At 35.3% G+C, this 18023-nt stretch overlaps 2 protein-coding genes across 3 annotated transcripts in view; one reads left to right on the top strand and one right to left on the bottom strand.

Moving 5' to 3' along the window:
- The window catches only part of mcamb (melanoma cell adhesion molecule b), a 30743-nt gene extending 26124 nt beyond the window's left edge, over positions 1 to 4619 (bottom strand). For both annotated transcript variants that reach the window (XM_059514438.1, XM_059514439.1), the window contains exon 1: positions 4463 to 4619. In XM_059514438.1, coding sequence (XP_059370421.1) covers positions 4463 to 4520 — 58 coding nt within the window. In that variant the 5' untranslated portion in view covers positions 4521 to 4619. The remainder of the gene's footprint in view (positions 1 to 4462) is intronic.
- Positions 4620 to 11348: 6729 nt separating this feature from the next.
- On the top strand, positions 11349 to 14150 carry rnf26 (ring finger protein 26). Its single transcript, XM_059514403.1, has 2 exons — positions 11349 to 12617; positions 12708 to 14150. The coding sequence occupies exons 1-2, from the start codon at positions 11919 to 11921 to the stop codon at positions 13206 to 13208; spliced, it is 1200 nt and encodes a 399-aa protein (XP_059370386.1). The 5' UTR covers positions 11349 to 11918; the 3' UTR covers positions 13209 to 14150.
- The last annotated feature ends 3873 nt before the right edge of the window (positions 14151 to 18023 follow it).

Below are 18023 nucleotides of genomic sequence, written 5' to 3'. Positions count from 1 at the left end.
TATTAAGATTTGTTGAACAGAATATAATTTATTAGTAATAGTTAATAGTTATTTTAACTGATTTTTGGAAACAGACATACTGATTAAAGACTATCAGCATTTTTTATTTTATTTGTATTATTATATTTGACATCCTGACTAACTGCTAATGATAAAATGTAATTCTGGAAAATCCTTCATACACAGTTTATATGATAATATCTAAAAACCCAATGAAATCTGATTTCCTAGATCATTGTGTCATTACCATTTGCTTAAATCTTTAAAGCGTACAATGCAATTTTAATATAATGTTTTCACAAACCATTAGTTCTACACATACTCCTAATTTCAAATTCAAAACTCTTGCAGTGCTTGAAATATTTTAAAATGTGCCATATCTGATGGAGGAATAGGAATAGGAAAAATACATACACTTTTTTTTGGAAATGACTAAGCTGCAAGGAATCAAACATTAATAAATCCAGCTGCAAAGGAATTGTGGAGCCTCTGATCTCACTGGTCACTTACAGAGTTCAATACTATCTACCATTATTAGGAAATAGTTTAAAGTCTTATCATTATCTTGATCTGTCCTCTCTCTCTCTCTCTCTCTCATATGCACTCACTCCCTCTGAAGCAGTTTTATGCTCTTTCTGGGAAATGAAAGTATTACATTAATAGTCAACACTTTTGCGAGCTGATAAGCACCATGCCTTTACAAAAGGCATTTTGAGATAGAGATTGAAAAGCTATGGCAAAGTTTATAAAGTCTGCTTATTTACTGTATTTAGATAAATCAATTCTCTTGACAGAAGTACAGCAAGTACAACATTATATAGGCCTATTATACAGGCCATTAATGTCACCAAAAATAAATACTATTTTTAAACAGATTTCCAGAATTCTATACCTGGGTAACCTGGCTGCCATTGGTCAGACAAAGAGAGGGAATTCAACCTATAAACAGTTTACTAGTAGCTATTATAGATATTTTAACATTAAAATAACACGAAAATAAATTACATCTACTCATCGAAACAAAATAATTTCAAAATAATGAGAAAGAAACTTGTCAATGCAATAAAGAGTTTTCCTCAAAACACGCCTAACTTCAGTTTATAGCAATAGTTTAACAAGAGTGCAGGGCTTTTTCCGCTAGAAGAGATCTGGATTCTGTCAGCCTAATCTCAACAATACTGCATTACCCAGACACATATTTATAAAACACTGATAGACACAGAATATCATCCGCAGGAGCAGGTTTCTTTTTCTGTTATAAGGACAGATATTTAGAGGATTGATATGGACAGAACAGAAAAGGAATGAATATCGCAGGTAATATAAGCATGCAGATTATTCCTGGAAAAAGAGTGGCCACATTGGAGAAGTTCTAGGTCTGAGCAGAGACAGAGAGCAGTATGAAGGGGAAATGACTCTCAGTCATGCATAGTGATTGAACACTAATGGATGGTCAGCTGCTATCCATCACTCAAATAAATCAGGTCTCAGACCCAGAATGCCTTTCAGCAACAACAAACACTGCAGACTCATTGTACTGTAGCACACACTGAATGCAAGGCATGCAACATTTATCGCTCATGACGTGCTTCAGCCTCTCAGAATGATTCTCTCTGATTGGTTCTTGCACAAGGTTTGACTGTATACTCATTCTGAAAAGGGAAAGTGACTTTAAGCCAGGAATCCAAGCACAAAAAGCTCAGACAGAGGGTGCAGTCATATCTGAAGAGTTCATTCCTACGCCACAGTTTACTTTTCAGCTTCACAAATAAAAACTTTTCCAAAAAATCGGTTTGGAACAAACATATTACATAGAAGTTGTAAATCATTATCACAGCACATTATTAAACACAGACAAGGTTATCATGATGTCGATGTGGAGTGAATTACATGGTTAATAACCAAAATTAATAAATATTGGGACAAAACATTGATTCCAGCTAAAATTATTATAAGATCTTAATTGTATGTTATCATAAAGCTTCTGGTAATAAAAAGTAGATGTACAAGACAACTGACAAGGAGAACACTGCACCAATATTACAGTAATATTAATTCTCAAGTCCTCATTTTCTCTTTAATAAATAAGAGAGATGCAAGATGGCACCAGCTGGTTTGAATGAGAATAGAAATGCAAATTATACAAGAGATATGAAATTAATGCCAGTTTCAGTTATAAATGGATAACTTTGCCATGGGTCAAGGTGAAGAACGCGACGAGCCAATCAGAATCAAGTTTCTTCTGAACTTTTATAAAAAAAAAAGTTTTTTTTTTTTTTCAAAACAGACCAACTGTTTTAATAAATAAAAATAAATGTTTTGTGTTGTTAGTGCAGATTCTGTTTCACGGTTTCATATTTTATATACATTCTTCTTCCAAAGAAGTGCAACACAAGTCTCAAGTTGAATAGTACATTTACCACCAGCATAAATAAATGCATCAGTTTCAATCTCAAGAGATTTAACATAGGAAACAACAATATGTTCAAACAAAGTATAAGTAATCTCTTTAGAAATGTGACTGTGGGGAAGGAGAACAATATTGCTTTAAAAAAAACACTCATAAAGGCTATATTAATAAAACTAAATCTGAATATCTATTCTATTTTATCTCATGCATCATCTTTTTTGCTAAAAGATGCAATTAACCAATTTGTAGTAAGTAACTCTAAAATGGCCCTAACTACAGGCAAGATGTCTTGAATAGTGCTGTGCACTTAGAATAACTAGGGACAATTCTGGATAATATTACACAAATAAAAATCAAATTCACCAAAACAGACCAAATCCCTTTATATTAGACAACTGGTCTATATTGGACCATGTTTTTCATATAAAAACAATAATGTAAGCTGTTACGGATGTCCTGAACTGAAAAAAAAAGTGTTGTAGTGCATTGCAGAGTCTATTTTTGGCATTTGGTAAAGGTTTCTGGACACTAAAACCCAAAGTTTTGTAAGCGGTAAAGTAAAGTAACTATATGATTAGAGCAGTTTGTGACTCATTCTCAGACAGGCAGAAGGATGTATGAGCTACTACAGATTAGGTCAGAACTCAAGAGGTGTGGAGGAAAGGAGATATAAAATGCATGGGGCTAAAACAGGAGGTCAGTACAATAAACAAAAGCATGAATGGTGGTCAACGGAAGAGGGGATAATTACCCAAAAAAATAAGGAAAGATTAAGAAACTGTGAGGAAGTTGAGCACAGATGTGGAGATTAAAGGGTGATTGGAAACAATGTCTGCCTATGAACTCACACATCAGTTAACAGATGCTTCAGAACAAAGAAAATGCCATTAGTGGGAATGCAGTTCCTTCCTTGTCAATCCTCATCTCTTAGTATACATTAATGTGCTAAAGTAGTAGGCCACCCCATCTTATATTCAATATGATTACAAAATACATCTGCTCAAGCTATGATCCAGTGCTTCATTACAAATGAGATCATCTTGCGGTAAACAGTTTTAAAAACTCTACTGTTATCTATCCACAGTCCCGTGGTCTGTGAAGAGAAAGATATAAACCTGCTACTGTGTCCCCAACACAACTCCTTTCAGTGTTCTGACAGAAGCTCCTCCAGTCATGAAAAATCTCCTGACAATGAACATAAGCACACAGCAGGCTCCTTCGCTTATATATAATGCTACAATAATGTTGTTTTACTCACACTGAAAAACATTTGATGTTGAAACAATTTTCACTCAAAAATTGCTAGTACATTTTATAAATAATTACAAAGTATTAGCAAGCAACACATTCAATGAAACATGAAGACTTGAAGCAGAAAAACTGAAATAGCATTTTGTTGTCAAACGTACTCCAAAAATCTTTATTTACAACTTCAAAAAATATATTTACATTATTTATAACACTTCTTGTGTCTTTGCCTACTAAAATAAAGAATATAAAAAAGTTAAATTATGAAAGTGTTAAAATGGTCATAAAAATTTAAATTGGAAATAGTTTATTAATAATTATTATACATTTAGAAATTAATCAGTAAATTAAATAATGTGGATTTTAAAGATCATTAAATTGAAGGTCATTTAACTTTTTTTGGACCATTAAAATGAAAAAAAAATCAAGATGAAAACCTGCATAGCCTATTCTCTAAAGAATAGCTACTTAGAAATATCTGAAAGCCCAATTCTTTTCACTTTCTTTTAATATTATTCTGCATGTGGGGTGTGAATTTGCTTTAAAAAAAACATTTAGGTTAATTACAATCATGCTAAGTATTTGAAGAGTTGAGCTTGTTTCACCCCGCATGTAGCATGAATTGTGCTCAGCCTTTATAATGAAAATGCATTACATATACAATGTTAACTTCTTATGAATGAGGACTTCATTCACTTTTGCACAAGAATGAATTGCACAGCTTACATCACCCTATTCCTGACGTAAACTTTCGTGTTGACTAGTTACATGATTATGTCATGCTCAGGTGAAACTTTGACTTACTTTTGCACGTGAGGACGCTCAGTCCCGCGATCAAGAGCGCTATATAACGGAGGGTCATGTCTCCCTGATCCGAGAATTGATACGAGGAGAGTGCGAGCGCCTGAGAGCTGAAGACTCCTGCAGATCGTCAGAGGGCAGATGTTTGCACTGAGCGCGCCTGAAGTGCGGAGAGAGAAGGGCGGGACTAGTGGGCTGCGCCCACACGGTTTGCAACACCAATGCACATGAAACGCGGTATTTAGCTATAATACTTTCGAACATTTTTAAAGCGAACATATTATCATATAAGTATTGCGCAGGTGTTTTGATGGAAACTATGTGAGTTGTAAAAGTTTGTAAATGCTTAAGAAATTTCTCCACAAATTTGACATCAGCCTGAAGGAATTTGCCCCATTGAACTTCAAACACTACTTCAATTCAGTGATGTTGTCAGGCTTCCCTGCATACACTTCTTCGTTCAAGTTCTTCTTCAACATTTCTGTTGGGTTAAGGTCGGGACTTTGATTTTGCTATTTCAAAACAGTAAAATAAAAATAAAAATCGTGTGTGTTTATGGTTGAATTACTGCTGTTGGACTTTCTGTTGTGCTTCAGTTTCAGGACTGACAACATTGACTTTCTACTGTAGCTTGTCATTTAGGATGAACAATATTAACCCGATCTCATGAATCTGCGTTTCAGTAGCACGATTATATGTTTCTATATGGTGTACTATTTATACGCAAAAATTGACTTTAGCGTGCATATGATACGCAGTTGGTTTAGGGGTAAACGTATGTGCGTATTTATATGTAGGCCAAAATGCGTATTATATGCACGTCAGACAGGGGGTAATAGTGAAACTGAGTAACAGGGGCCCTTGGTGAAAGGGGGCCCATAATGATATACTGATTATTATTATTAATGTGATTGATGAAGTGTTGTGTTGTGAGGGGCCCACCACCTTGGTTGTGTAAATTGGGCCCAAAATTGGTGCTACTCCCCTGTTGAAAAAATATTTACCAATATTAGAGTTTTTTTATTATTATTATTATTTATACACATTGGCCAATATTGTATATTACTTGATTTGATATTTTATGCACATGCTTATTTTACCTATTTTCTTATTTAGATGGCCTAACCCTTAAGATAAAATAATAATAATAATTTAAAAACACTGTCCAATTTAATGTTTAGCAAATCTCAAAATTAATATAATTTTTTTTTGTATTGTATATTGTAATGCTGTGATGCTTAAATTTACTTGTAGAATTTAAGTAATTTTATTTTTAATTTATTTAAAAACATAGAATATTGATATGAATATTTGTAATATTCATATTAAGATTTTATTCCATTTTAAACTTTACAATAATATTTATCTCATATTTGGTCATAACATTAAATTACTGGCTTATCAACAATGATAACAACCAGCCACAAATTCTATATTTTTTAATTCATTGGTCCCACAAAACACTCTTCCAACTTTTCTGACTCATCCAAATGGCAAACTTTGGAATTGGTCATGTTTTTCTTGTTTAGCATTGGCTTCCTCCATGTTATTCTGTCGTTCTTTTTCAGTTATTCTGATGATAGATTCATGGACACTAACCTATAGCCAATCCAAGAGAGGCATGTAGATCCTTAGATGTTTCCCTGTTTCTTTGTGTCCTCATAGAATATTCAAAATTTTCTTAAAAGTAATATATTTTTTCAGAAGGGCAGACTCCCTTTACTTCTGAACTGATTACCCTGGAAGTACATATATTTACAAAGATAACATGTATGCAGTAATACAGAGAATGTGTAGGGGTTCACAAACTTTCTAGTATCAGTGTACATTATACAATATTGACTGTTTTCTCATGAAAATACATTTAGCTACTGCTGTCTGGCTGAGACAAGTAGGGATGTCATGTCTACTGAAGTATATGACGTGTATTTTCTGACATGCAGTCTAAGCGCAATAGCTTGACCTGATATTTATTCCAGCAGCAGAGCCTGACGTCTTAATCAGTGCTTTCTATATTTATCAACAGTCATTATAAATGCTATTGTTCTTGATAATGAGGCTTTCAGTTGGCCTTTTAAATAGTTTCTAAATTGACATTATTTGAACTGTCTACCATTAGTGGATGAAAAACAGATTCAGAGAGCCTGTAATCTGATCATGCATCCAATGATCTACTGCTGAGAACTTATTACAAGACAAACCAAGGAATATGTATTTGAAAATAGGCTATAGATTTCCTGTGGGACTAAAGTCGAGAATCAATTTGACGTGGTTTATTCCCTCACATGACCCACCAAGTCAAATCCCTTTTGAGATGCTCATTTTTAGTTTCAGAGCTCAGTATGAAGTGAAGGCAGTATTTGGTTAAAGTAATAGCTTGCTGGCTGTAGTTTGTGAGTATGATGTTGACAGCTGTGCTCTGGATAGCTAAGGTAATGTTTGCACACCTGGAGGAGAGTGTGGTGATACTCCGCTGACAAAAAATATATATATAATTTGTCACATTTTATGTAACTTTATATATCAAAGTAAAATTTTGTATAATATCTATTTAAAGAACAGTTTTACTAATTAGTTTGGCTTCAATTATATTCCTCAAATGCATTCTTCATTCCATAATATATAAACTAGAATAGAATAGGTCCACTTTAAAAATGTATCAATGAAGCTGCATTAGATAACACAGTATCAAACTAAAGGCTTTATTTCAAGAAAGCAAAAATAAAGTTTTTCAAATAAAAGTTTACAAAAAGAATTTAAATAGAGTTAAATAGGAAGATGTATTATGGATGGACTTGTATTTTGTCCAGAAGCAACAAAGGTGATGTAAGACGACCTAATGATGTATTTATTTCTTACAAATACACAGCTTTTTGCAACTGATTGATAGAAGTTTTTGTTTTGGATTTTTGTGTTTTTATCAGCTGTTTGGACACTCAGTTTGATGGCACTCTTTTACTGCAGAGGATCCACTGTTGAGCAAGTGAAGCAATGCTAAAATACTCCAAATCTGTTAGAATGAAGAAACAAACTCATCTAGATTTTTGAGTGAACTATTCCTTTTAAGTGTGGCTAAAGTCCCATTCTGGGTTTAGAGTGTGAGTCCCATGCTCCCATTTTATAAACATAGCATCAATTGGGTTTACACATACTGAAATAAATACCTATTACTGTGTTATTCACAAAAATTAAGAATTTTGAAAGCACTATAATAAATTATGCTGTAAAATGCCATATAAGCATGTTTACAGAGAAGATGAATAGAAAATTTAGACAAGCATATGGTGCATGCATGTCTTGCTTTTCAGTCCATTAATGGCTGGATCATGTTAGACACGCTCTGCCTACCACAACATGTTCTGCAATTAGCACCATTCTACCACCATCTCTAGGAGAAAAAAAGCACTGAAGAATTCAAGTCCTGTTTTGCCTGTTAATCCTTTTTTATCAGCAAAAAACACATAACACCTGCTATTTTGTTACCTTAAGTTGTAACTTATAATGGACAATCAGTTGTGATTTTACTGATGAAAACCCACCAGAATGATTAATATCTGTGAATCCCACATATCATTGTCTTGCTTTCTTGAGGTAATGGAAAGAACCATGCTTTTCCTTCAACGTCAGCAGGGAAGTAGGAAATAAGTCATTCTGGGGAATGTTTTTTGGAGTTGTCTGCTTGAATGAGAGGAGCTATTGTCTGTTAAACACAAGGGTGGTGGCTGTGAACGTCTGAGGAGTGAAGGGGCTCAAGGGCAGGGAGCAGAAGACATTTAGGGTGCTATATGTGCACAAAAGAGTCTTCACAAAAACAGGGTTTGTTTCAAGGACACACTGACATCAGTAATCTTGATCATGGTGTAGACCGTGTCTCTGTGGTGATGGGAAGACATAAGTTTTTATATTTATATAAAACACATTTATTCATTCCAATGATTTAGAATTTATAATATATAATATATATATATATATATATATATAGTTTGTGTTTTCTCTCTCTCTTTGGTTGCGGAACATAGAGGCCTGAAATAAATGTAAGCCTTTGCAGCTTGAATATACATATCTCAGAATCTTTATAGCACAACTATGCTATGCTATGCAAACGTTGTTTGGGGTACAAATATGATATAGAGAGATCACGCCCTGGTAAAAATGATATCGCTGGGAAGGCAAATTTTCACAGACCAAGACTATAAGCCCAAGGGATTGTCCAATTGAACATGTCAATATTTTCTCTACCCCTTTCAATCTCAATTCCTATGCTTCTTTTTAAGCTCACTCAAGTGTTGAACTTGGCTGGAGCTGGTGGGTTGCTGAGGTCGTAGACTAGGTTGTGACCAGACAGCACAACAGTGGTTTCTTCTGTTGAGAGTTTGTGTTTTCCCATAGAAGCTTGTGGATTACTGCACCATCAGTCTGTCTCTAACTGAGGGACTATTAATAGTTCTCCTCATATTGCTTTTGATAGACTTTTGAGTCAACACAGCACCAGCTGCAATTTAACCCTGTTATTTGGTTCGAAATCTGGGTACAATCATTATGTTTGGGGTCAGCTGACCATAACTGGGTTCAATAAAATGAATAAAAATCACATAGATTAAAAACATCTGTTGAAAGGTAACACTTTATTTTAATAGTACATTTAAGGCATTCTACTAATTCTAAGTTTACAACTACATGTCGACTACCAGTCATTAGAGTATCTTCAACAACAGACATTCTTCTTAATATAAGTAACAAATACATTTCAAATTATACTAATTCTAATTTACCAGTCTATTAATAATCTGCTGAGAGTTAGATGACATGTAGTTTCAAATTAATGATAGTTAGTTGACATGTAGTGGCAAAGTTACAATGAATGTCTAAAATGAACTACTGTATTAAAATAAAGGGTAATCTGTGAAAACCTTTAACATTAATGCTCACACATTACACAAAATAAATAAATAAATATGAGAACACATGATTTCTTTTAAAACTGTACTTAACTTTTTAAAACGTTTTCCATAAACTGAATATGATAGACAGTATCATAACCATTTTTAAAACATTTGACATTTCAAACCGAAGTGTGAAAATCACCTCTTTTGTGAGTTTTGCTGTATTTGCAGTGCTACTTATCAGTTTATTCAGGATCAGTTTGCTGGAAGCGGCTCAAGTTTTAATTTCCAGCTATTTAGTCCTGTATAAACTGATAAAATATGCTGTATGTCTTCACCGGTGTAGTGTACGTATTTTCTGATAAATAAAATACATCAAAAATGTTATTTTTGGGTTTGTGCAGTTGCCTTTAATTATGAAACATGCAGATCAAATTGACCAACAAGTTTTATAATTGTAATATAAATTTTATAAGTATTCCACAACACATTATGTCAACAATTTGTAGGCATGTTTATAAATGAGAAAAACATAAAAAAATTTACAACATAATAGGGATAAGGTTGTATAACAAATCTAAGACAAGTCATTATTTAGTGATGTTTAAGAAAAAGCTTAACTAAATCAATTAAAAGCTCACTAAAAATTAGACTTACCAAATGAACTCTGTTGAAGTTCTTCCAGCTGATTGCTAACTAACAATAACACATGGTAGCATGCTAACAGATAAAACACTTTTCACTCTAAAGCCTATTAATTAGCCAACAAGCTAAGCTCCTCTGTTCTCCACAATGGTAGCCACCTCCAACATGACAGGACTACTTCTAAATCTTCAAGAAAACTGAACACAAAACACTAACAAATGTTTCCATTTACTTAAAAATACAGAGCAAATAAACATTTACTCCCCCAATCCAGTACCAAGCAAATCATGATGGGAACTAGAAATCCACCGTTCAGTTTCACTTGATTTATGTATTTTTAACACAAAAGGATTAGGTGGACTGCATGATGAGGTGGACTGGGATAATAATCTACCTATCAACGTTTCAACAACATTACCAATTCAACAAAACATATGTGCTAAGAAAACACATTAAACATATTTCCATTTTGTTGTTTGAATTCAACAGTTTTCGTCACACATGAGAGGAAATATTTGTTTTCTTAAGAAATGGGACAGACAAACAATAGATAAGCCTTCGACAAAATCAAGTCACCGGTATTTTGTTTCCCTCGTGAGAGAAGATTTCCTTTAATGCTATAGGAGCAAGCAAGGAGCAGACTTGGCGACTGTCAATGAGTTTAATGGTGTGGAAGTGACCCATATGAATGGAAAATACACATATGTTTTGCTTTATGCTCTAGAAGAAGGAAATCTGTCAAAGGAAATGTATTCTTCAGGGCTTTGTTACTTCCAAATGGGGGCCTTAGATCAGGATAGTTTGTTTATTTTCCCAAGAGGCTCTCAGCTGAGAATGTCTGTTTGACCTCAGATGAAGGTTAAAGAGTATTCAACCTTCCGGCCCTGACAAATGTTCAGCAAAGCAGCAGTTGTGTGTCCCAACACATCACATTGTTTGTGTGTTTGCATGTGTCTATGTGTGCATGTGTTTCTGTGTAATGTTGCCCTTTAAATATTAATAGAGGCATTCATAAATGCAATACTAGCTCATTTTTGGCTATTCTTTCTCTATTGGCATTCTCTTTTGTTCTTTAAACCATCAATCAGTTATATCTTTTCTTCTAGCTTGACTGACAAAAATTAAAATCATAAATAAATAAATAAATAAATAACAGCAATGATTCAATCACGCATGCCAAGCTGTTCGAAATTGATAACAGTCTGGAAAAGTTTTATTTGTTTAAACTATCAATCACGAATGATTTAATTTTCCCCATCCTCTATTGATTTGTAACTACATTATTTGTAATATAATCAATGCATGCACAATAATATGACCAAAAGAAAATGGAAAGGAGCATATCTGCGCAGCCCGAGCGCCGGATTGATCCACTTCAAACACGTGCTGTAAAGCGGAAACAACAGACTGAAAACAGAACGAGAAGCTTTCGATTCTAGACATTAATAATCCAAACAAAGACCTGAGTATGTCGTCGTCTTGGAGCTTCACAAAATAACGCGGACGCTTGAACTACACCTTTTATAAGAATGAAACCGTAGATGGGATACATCTTTACACAACCAGACGACGTAAGCTGTTTCGATTTTCAAACGTAAACATCCGCCGAGCAGTTCCCGTCCATGTGTGAGTAGACTCTTCACTGTGCTACCCGTGTTTAGAATGAGTGTTTCGGTCTAAAACAGAGGACATGCCATTCCCAGCTAACGGTCAGTTAAAATACAACTTGAGTTGATTTAGTTTTAATCACAAGTGGTTTGCTAAGCCGTCAGCGTTAGTAAAGATGCGAATGGGTTAGCACGCGAGCTAACTTGGCTACGAGAACTGTGTTTTTGTAACTACAGACTCGACTATGTCGTTTGACAGCACAAATAATATATAGTCCTTTTCGGCAAACAAATGATACAGTTTCACAAGCGGACATCCTTATTATGGGTCTAACGTTACTGAACTTTGTTTTTAGTTCAATTGGGAAATGCATAGATGTCATTTGCCTCCTCCTGGATTTAAATTTTGTGATTGTCAGCTCAGTGATTCAGCTGTTGGTGGCAGTGATCTCCTTTATCAATAGTCTGCCCATGCTTCTCACAAATTCAGTGTCGGAGTGCTGGAATCTCGGTCTGCTTTGCATCATCACCATGAGGGACGGAGTGACCGTCGTGACCCATAACATGTTCGGAGGCTGGATGCAGCTGCCGGGAGGCGTCCTGGAAAGCTTCAAGATGATCGGATACCTGTCTTCGCATCTACTGCTCCGCACCAAAGAGCTTCTCCATCGTGGACTGTTGTCGGGACACAGTTTGCTGCGCCAGGCCTGGGAAGGCTGTGGGATTGTGTTTAGCTTGCTGCTGTATTTCATCAACACGATCATCAACTTGCTGCTCATAGGCACGCAGAATTTATACTCTGTGGTGGTCAGCACGGTGGAAGCAGTGTCCTGCCCTTTGCAGAAAGCCCTTGAGCTGACTTTGACGGTGTTGACGTTTCTTTACAGCAGTCTTGTCGGCACCTCCATCCTGCTGTGGACGCCATGCAGACTGGCGATGGAGTTCCTGGGATCCATGTGCCATGTATTTGTGAGCATTTTCCTGCTCAACTCTTACGGGCTGCTGCTCACGTTGATTATAATCGTGAGTGCCACCGTATATCTAAACCCCATGCTCCCACGACTTGTGTTTTCGCGTGTAATCAACTACATCAACACTGTTCCCATCCTACAGCGTCTCCAAAGGGCTCTACATCGTCTCTATGTGCTCGAGAGGCATGTGTGGTGGCGATTGGCCTGGCATCGCAGCCAGATAATGGCTCCTGCAAGGATGGAAGTGGCTGAGAGGGACGTTAGACAGCCTGATCCCAACCCTGAGCCTCAAGTTGAACTAAATGTGCCGGAAAATGCACCTGAGGATGCCCACCAAGTGGACGAGCCTATAAACCCGCCGCTTCCCAGTTCCAGCACTCACAAGCCATTCCGGAAGTTTCCTTCGGAGGACAGTTGCAAAGGCCCTCCAGCTGACAACCTGCTGACTCTTCTGCAGGAGCAGGAGGAGAGGAAGAAGTGCGTGATCTGTCAGGACAGCACCAAGACCGTCGTGCTCCTACCGTGCCGTCACTTGTGCTTGTGTAGAGACTGCACCAACATTTTGCTCAGCCAGCCTGTCGACCAACAGAACTGCCCCCTGTGCCGCCACATGATCCTTCAGACCATGGACGTGTATCTCTGAGGGAAGCATTTAGGGATGTGTTTCTGTCATCCTCAGGTTTTTTGAGCGCTACTGTTCTTCAAATGTGGGAAACCACTTGTTCCTTTATCATAGATGATCATTCCACTACTGTTGCTTGTATATAGATTTAAATCACAACCTTTTCTAAATCGTGATCGCGAGGCTGCTGACTGTGACTGTGCTTTCTTATGATTTTATATTCATTGTCACTTTTTTCATCCGCTTGTAGAAGCAACACTATTTTTGTCATACAGCAATATCACATGAATGTAAGCTTTGTATTAAAAACATTAAAATGGGGTGTTAATTCTTAAGATCGAAGATTTATAATTGTCAAGTGTTTATGGGGAACATTTGTATGCTACAATACTAATGTTGGGCCTTATATTATGAATTGTCTACTTGATTTGTTTCTTGCCTGACTTCATGGGAACTTTTGAAACCGCACAATAATCCACAAGTAATTAATGTCTTCAGTCCAGCAATAAGTGTTTTGTGAAGTGTAAAGCTGTGTTTTTATAATATGCAGATCCATCATTTAGACATTTTTAACTTAAAACCATTCCAAAATGTCCTTTATCCATAATATTACTTTCTCCGGTAAAAAAAAGTCATCATGTCTGAATCAGGAGAGAAATATGCACAGATTAAGCCATGTTTACAAGTGAAAACAGTCCAAAACATTTCTAGACAAATATGTCGGTGGATTTTGATGCAAGAGGACTACATGGGATGGACTTTTTCATTGGAGGAAGTGTTAATCTTGACAGAAATGGTAGTTTAAACTTCAGATGTTTCTTACAAACATGCAGCTTTTCAGTGTTAATTGATGGATTGAAGTCTTGTCGATTACCTGTGGATTATTGTGATGTTTATAAGGAATATTTGTATACTACAATTAATGTTGGGCCTTTGTATGATTTGTTGTCTGCTTTTTTTTTTTTTTTGCCCTGACTACAACATCATATTATTTTTTCATGATTCTTTTGTTTTTGTTTTGCATACATTGTAATCATTCCACCAAAGCCGTTTTGCACTGTTTTTAAATGCAAGTGTCACTACTATATTTTCCAAACCCGTTCTATAATCTGATGATGTTTTTGTCATTTATTATTGAACATCATTAAGGGTCTCTCACTGCTCAAGTGGTATTGATTAATGCATTTTCAGATCGAAATTTTGTGCTTATGTTTTTGTTTTGATAGACGGTAATTCAATTCAGTTACCGGTAAAAACAGAGTTGCAGAAAGGCTTTTAGCTCAGCTTTGATCAGGGGATGATGTTAGAAATCACTATTTTGGAAAACATTGTATGTATGCATTAGAGAAACAAGGTAGTACTACAGGTTTTTCTGGTTTATATAAATTTTGTTTGGTCTTACATGACGATTCAAAACCCATTCAGAAAGGCATGATGCGCAAGACAATCAGGTGAATTTAATAGGAAAAAATGCATTTGCAAGGTCCATGTAAGCCTTTGTCCTTCTTAAAATATAAAAATGACTCCCTTATCCTTTCTGTCACTCTCAATTCTGCACAAAGCAGGTGACAAGCACTAACCCATGGTTTATCATTGTAATTTTAAGGTTTTTAAACAAGCTGTGATTTCATTCCATATTAAGCCCCAAGCCTTTTGTATTCTTGTACCACAGATATTTGTTTTCTATGAATCTCCAGTGATGATGTTTGTGGGTAGAGCAGATGTCTGTCTCTCCAGAGGCCTGGATAAAATCAAAACCACATTCACTGACTATACAAATGAACAATAAACAGTATTTGACTCTGCGGTCGTATTGTCTTTGTCTTCAGCACAACTTGTAGTAGTTTAGTCATTGGACTAAAATGCAATTCACAACAATGTCTCTGATTGTGATAAATGACTTATTCAACCTCTATGCTGGGATCAGCACACAAGCTGAGATTTTAAGCTGCTGATCGTGAGCGTGGGACTTTATGAACCAGGTAGGATAATGAAGGCCATTTCCTCCAGTTGTTCAATCATTGGAAGGGAGTTTCCTGAAGCCTGGTCCAGTGTTATCATGCTTCACAATCCAATAGTGTTCAAACCAGCTATACTACCGATCAAACTTAGGATTTTTAATAGTTTAGAAAAAAAAGTTATCTTATGCTCACCAAGGCTGCATTTATTTAATGAAAACATAGTAAAAGCAATAATATTGTGTATGACTTTGAATATATTTTAAAATGTAGTACATGGAAATGTATTCTTGTGATGGCAAAGCTGGATTTTCAGCAGCCATTACTCCGGTCTTCAGTGTCACATGATGTTTCAGAATCATTATAAAATGTTGATTTGCTGCATGTTTAAATAAAAAGCAATTATTTTAAATTCTAATAATATTTCACAATATTACTATTTTTGCTGTATTTTTGATTAATTAAATGCAGCATTTGTTAGCTTAAGAAACTTTTGAGTGTGTTGGTATATAGTTTAAACTCAAAGATTTTAAATGTTGTAAAGAAGTAGCTTTAAGTGGTTTATTTGATAAAATGTGTGTGAAATGCAAGCTTTTTCTGTAAGTATAGAAAGAGGCACATTCAGCACTGGACAGCTCCACATTCCAACATTTTTAGCAAATGGAAATCAGAATCTCAAATTGTTCCCAGAGTGCTTACATTCGGATGTGTCTTTCATATCTGCATATCTTTAACTGCATACTTGAGAACAATGCTTTAAAAATAACCTAAAGCTTAGGAAGTGAGGCAACATGATGAAGTTAACGGAGTAAATTGTCCTATTTTTTAAAAAGAGATCATTCTAAGAGTTCATTTTGTTCCTTGAAATAAAACTAAGCACCACTTCATTGACTGTTCACTGCAATTCAGTCTTTAGAGTAAGATATTTTAAATGTCTTTTTAAAAACACAATCTTGTTCATTTAGATTATAGAGTATGGGATTAAAATTTCTAAGCATGTGGGAATTTTTTAAAACATGTTTCTCATTTGTTGATTTATCGATTTGAGTCTGGCTACAAGTTGACATTTGCTCCCTTATTTGTAAAGGTCTAAACTCTGACTAACCCTCAAACAAATTACCATGTAAGAGGAACATCAGCTCTTCAATTATTCATGACAAGTAGATAAACATGAAGAAAATATGAAAAATTCTCATGACAAATTCTTCTCTATGACATCATTCTATTAAAAGGTTAGTGTACCCAAAAATACAAGTTCTGTCAAGTTTACTCAGTTTAGTCTTTTATTAATATTATTGATGTTTTAATGCCTTTATGACCTTATTGTAATTTCTGCCTTTTGGTTACTTGTACTTTCAATGAAAGACAGAAATTAAATTTTTGTTACAAATATTAACCTAAATCTTACGAGTCTGAAACGACATGACGGTGTGTAACTGATGACAGAATTTTCATTTTTGGGTAACTTTACAATGAATCTCACAGATAGACAGTTCATCTTGAAATTCAAAGCTGTTGTAGCATTTAGAAAGAGCAAAAGCGTGATACTGTACCCTCAACAATTCTATAAACTTACTGAAAAACAAGCACTTGGGACCCTGATACTCATGCAGGGATATAGTCCTCTATGTATAGTACAGCTAGAATAGACTCCGCTCAGTTCAGAGAGGTCATCCAATTCACAGTGTGTCTGGCCCCAGGCCCACTGAACCAATATGAGTTTATCTTACAAATAGGAAGTCCAGTCTCTGGGTCAATAGGAACGTTCCTGTCTCTGAGGATGAGAACGGGAAAAAACAGTTCCTCACACCCACACAAAAACGTCCACTGCACAGGGGACTCCCATTACGCCTTCCATTATACACGAAATTCCACAAAGATTTGGCAATTACTAAGTAAATGGAGAGTAACTTAAAAAAGGCTAATTTTGTGGAAGCAGTGACAATAACTGGGTAATAACTAAGTTATAACCCTAAACCTAACAATACCCTAGATTATTTTACCCAGTTCTTTCTTAGGGAAGTGTTTTTGAACTAGGTCATGCTTATTGTTTCTGTATGCTATTATCATTCATTAGCGTGGTTATGAAGATGAAAGAAAGCCCTCTGCTGTTATTAAACCAAATATATAGACAAAAATATGAATTAGGAACTTAATCTGTAACACACGCGCAGTCCTCCGAGGATAATGAAAGGACGCCCTCTGCTGATATTAATAAAAATGTGAACATAATATGTTTCGTAACAAAAGCATTAGCGCTAAATGATTACACGTTCGGAATCTGTGATGTTATTTAATATATAAAAAAAACAAAGAACTAAAAAGAATTTACTTTATCTTGAGTTTAGGTTTTGTAAAGTTTTAGGACATGTACTATAGTAGATTGTGTGCATGGTATATAAATGTATATACAAATATATTTGCATATATATGCAAAATATATATAATTTAATTGTTAGTCATTATTCATTTGTGCGATTTAGAAGAGTACACTGACTTAAGTATTCAGTGGCACTCAGTTACTATTATCACATACATAATTTATGCCACTTTGCATTATTATGGCAGATAAAATAAAATAAAAAAATGATCCTTAGAACACATTTTTGCAAATAAATCTGGTGTGCAATTCAGATTGATTTTAGAATCTGGACCTTTAGACACTGTTTTGATGTTTTATATGCCTGTTAAATCGGCTCTCTCAAAGCCTTCCATTAAGACCAATAAATAGTGTTGAGAATGGTAATGATAAAAGTATTTGGGAGTTCTGGACTCTGATTCAAACGCCCTTCTGAGCTTGTTCCTATCTGGATGAAGTGCTCTGCTAACAGCTGTGAAGGGGGAAGGCCATGACCTCATGGAAATGAACTGCACAAAG

The sequence above is a fragment of the Carassius carassius genome, chromosome 28 (genome assembly GCF_963082965.1).
Source record: "Carassius carassius chromosome 28, fCarCar2.1, whole genome shotgun sequence".
NCBI lineage: Eukaryota > Metazoa > Chordata > Actinopteri > Cypriniformes > Cyprinidae > Carassius > Carassius carassius.
The sequence above is the reverse complement of the archived record's forward strand: the minus strand, read 5'-3'. Positions and strand labels throughout refer to the sequence as shown.

Coding starts and splice junctions, on each gene's coding strand:
- rnf26 (XM_059514403.1), top strand. CDS start 11,919: ATGGGTCTAACGTTACTGAACTTTGTTTTTAGTTCAATTGGGAAATGC. Junction 12,618..12,707: donor TGCTCACGTTGATTATAATC/GTGAGTGCCACC, acceptor CCCATCCTACAG/CGTCTCCAAAGGGCTCTACA.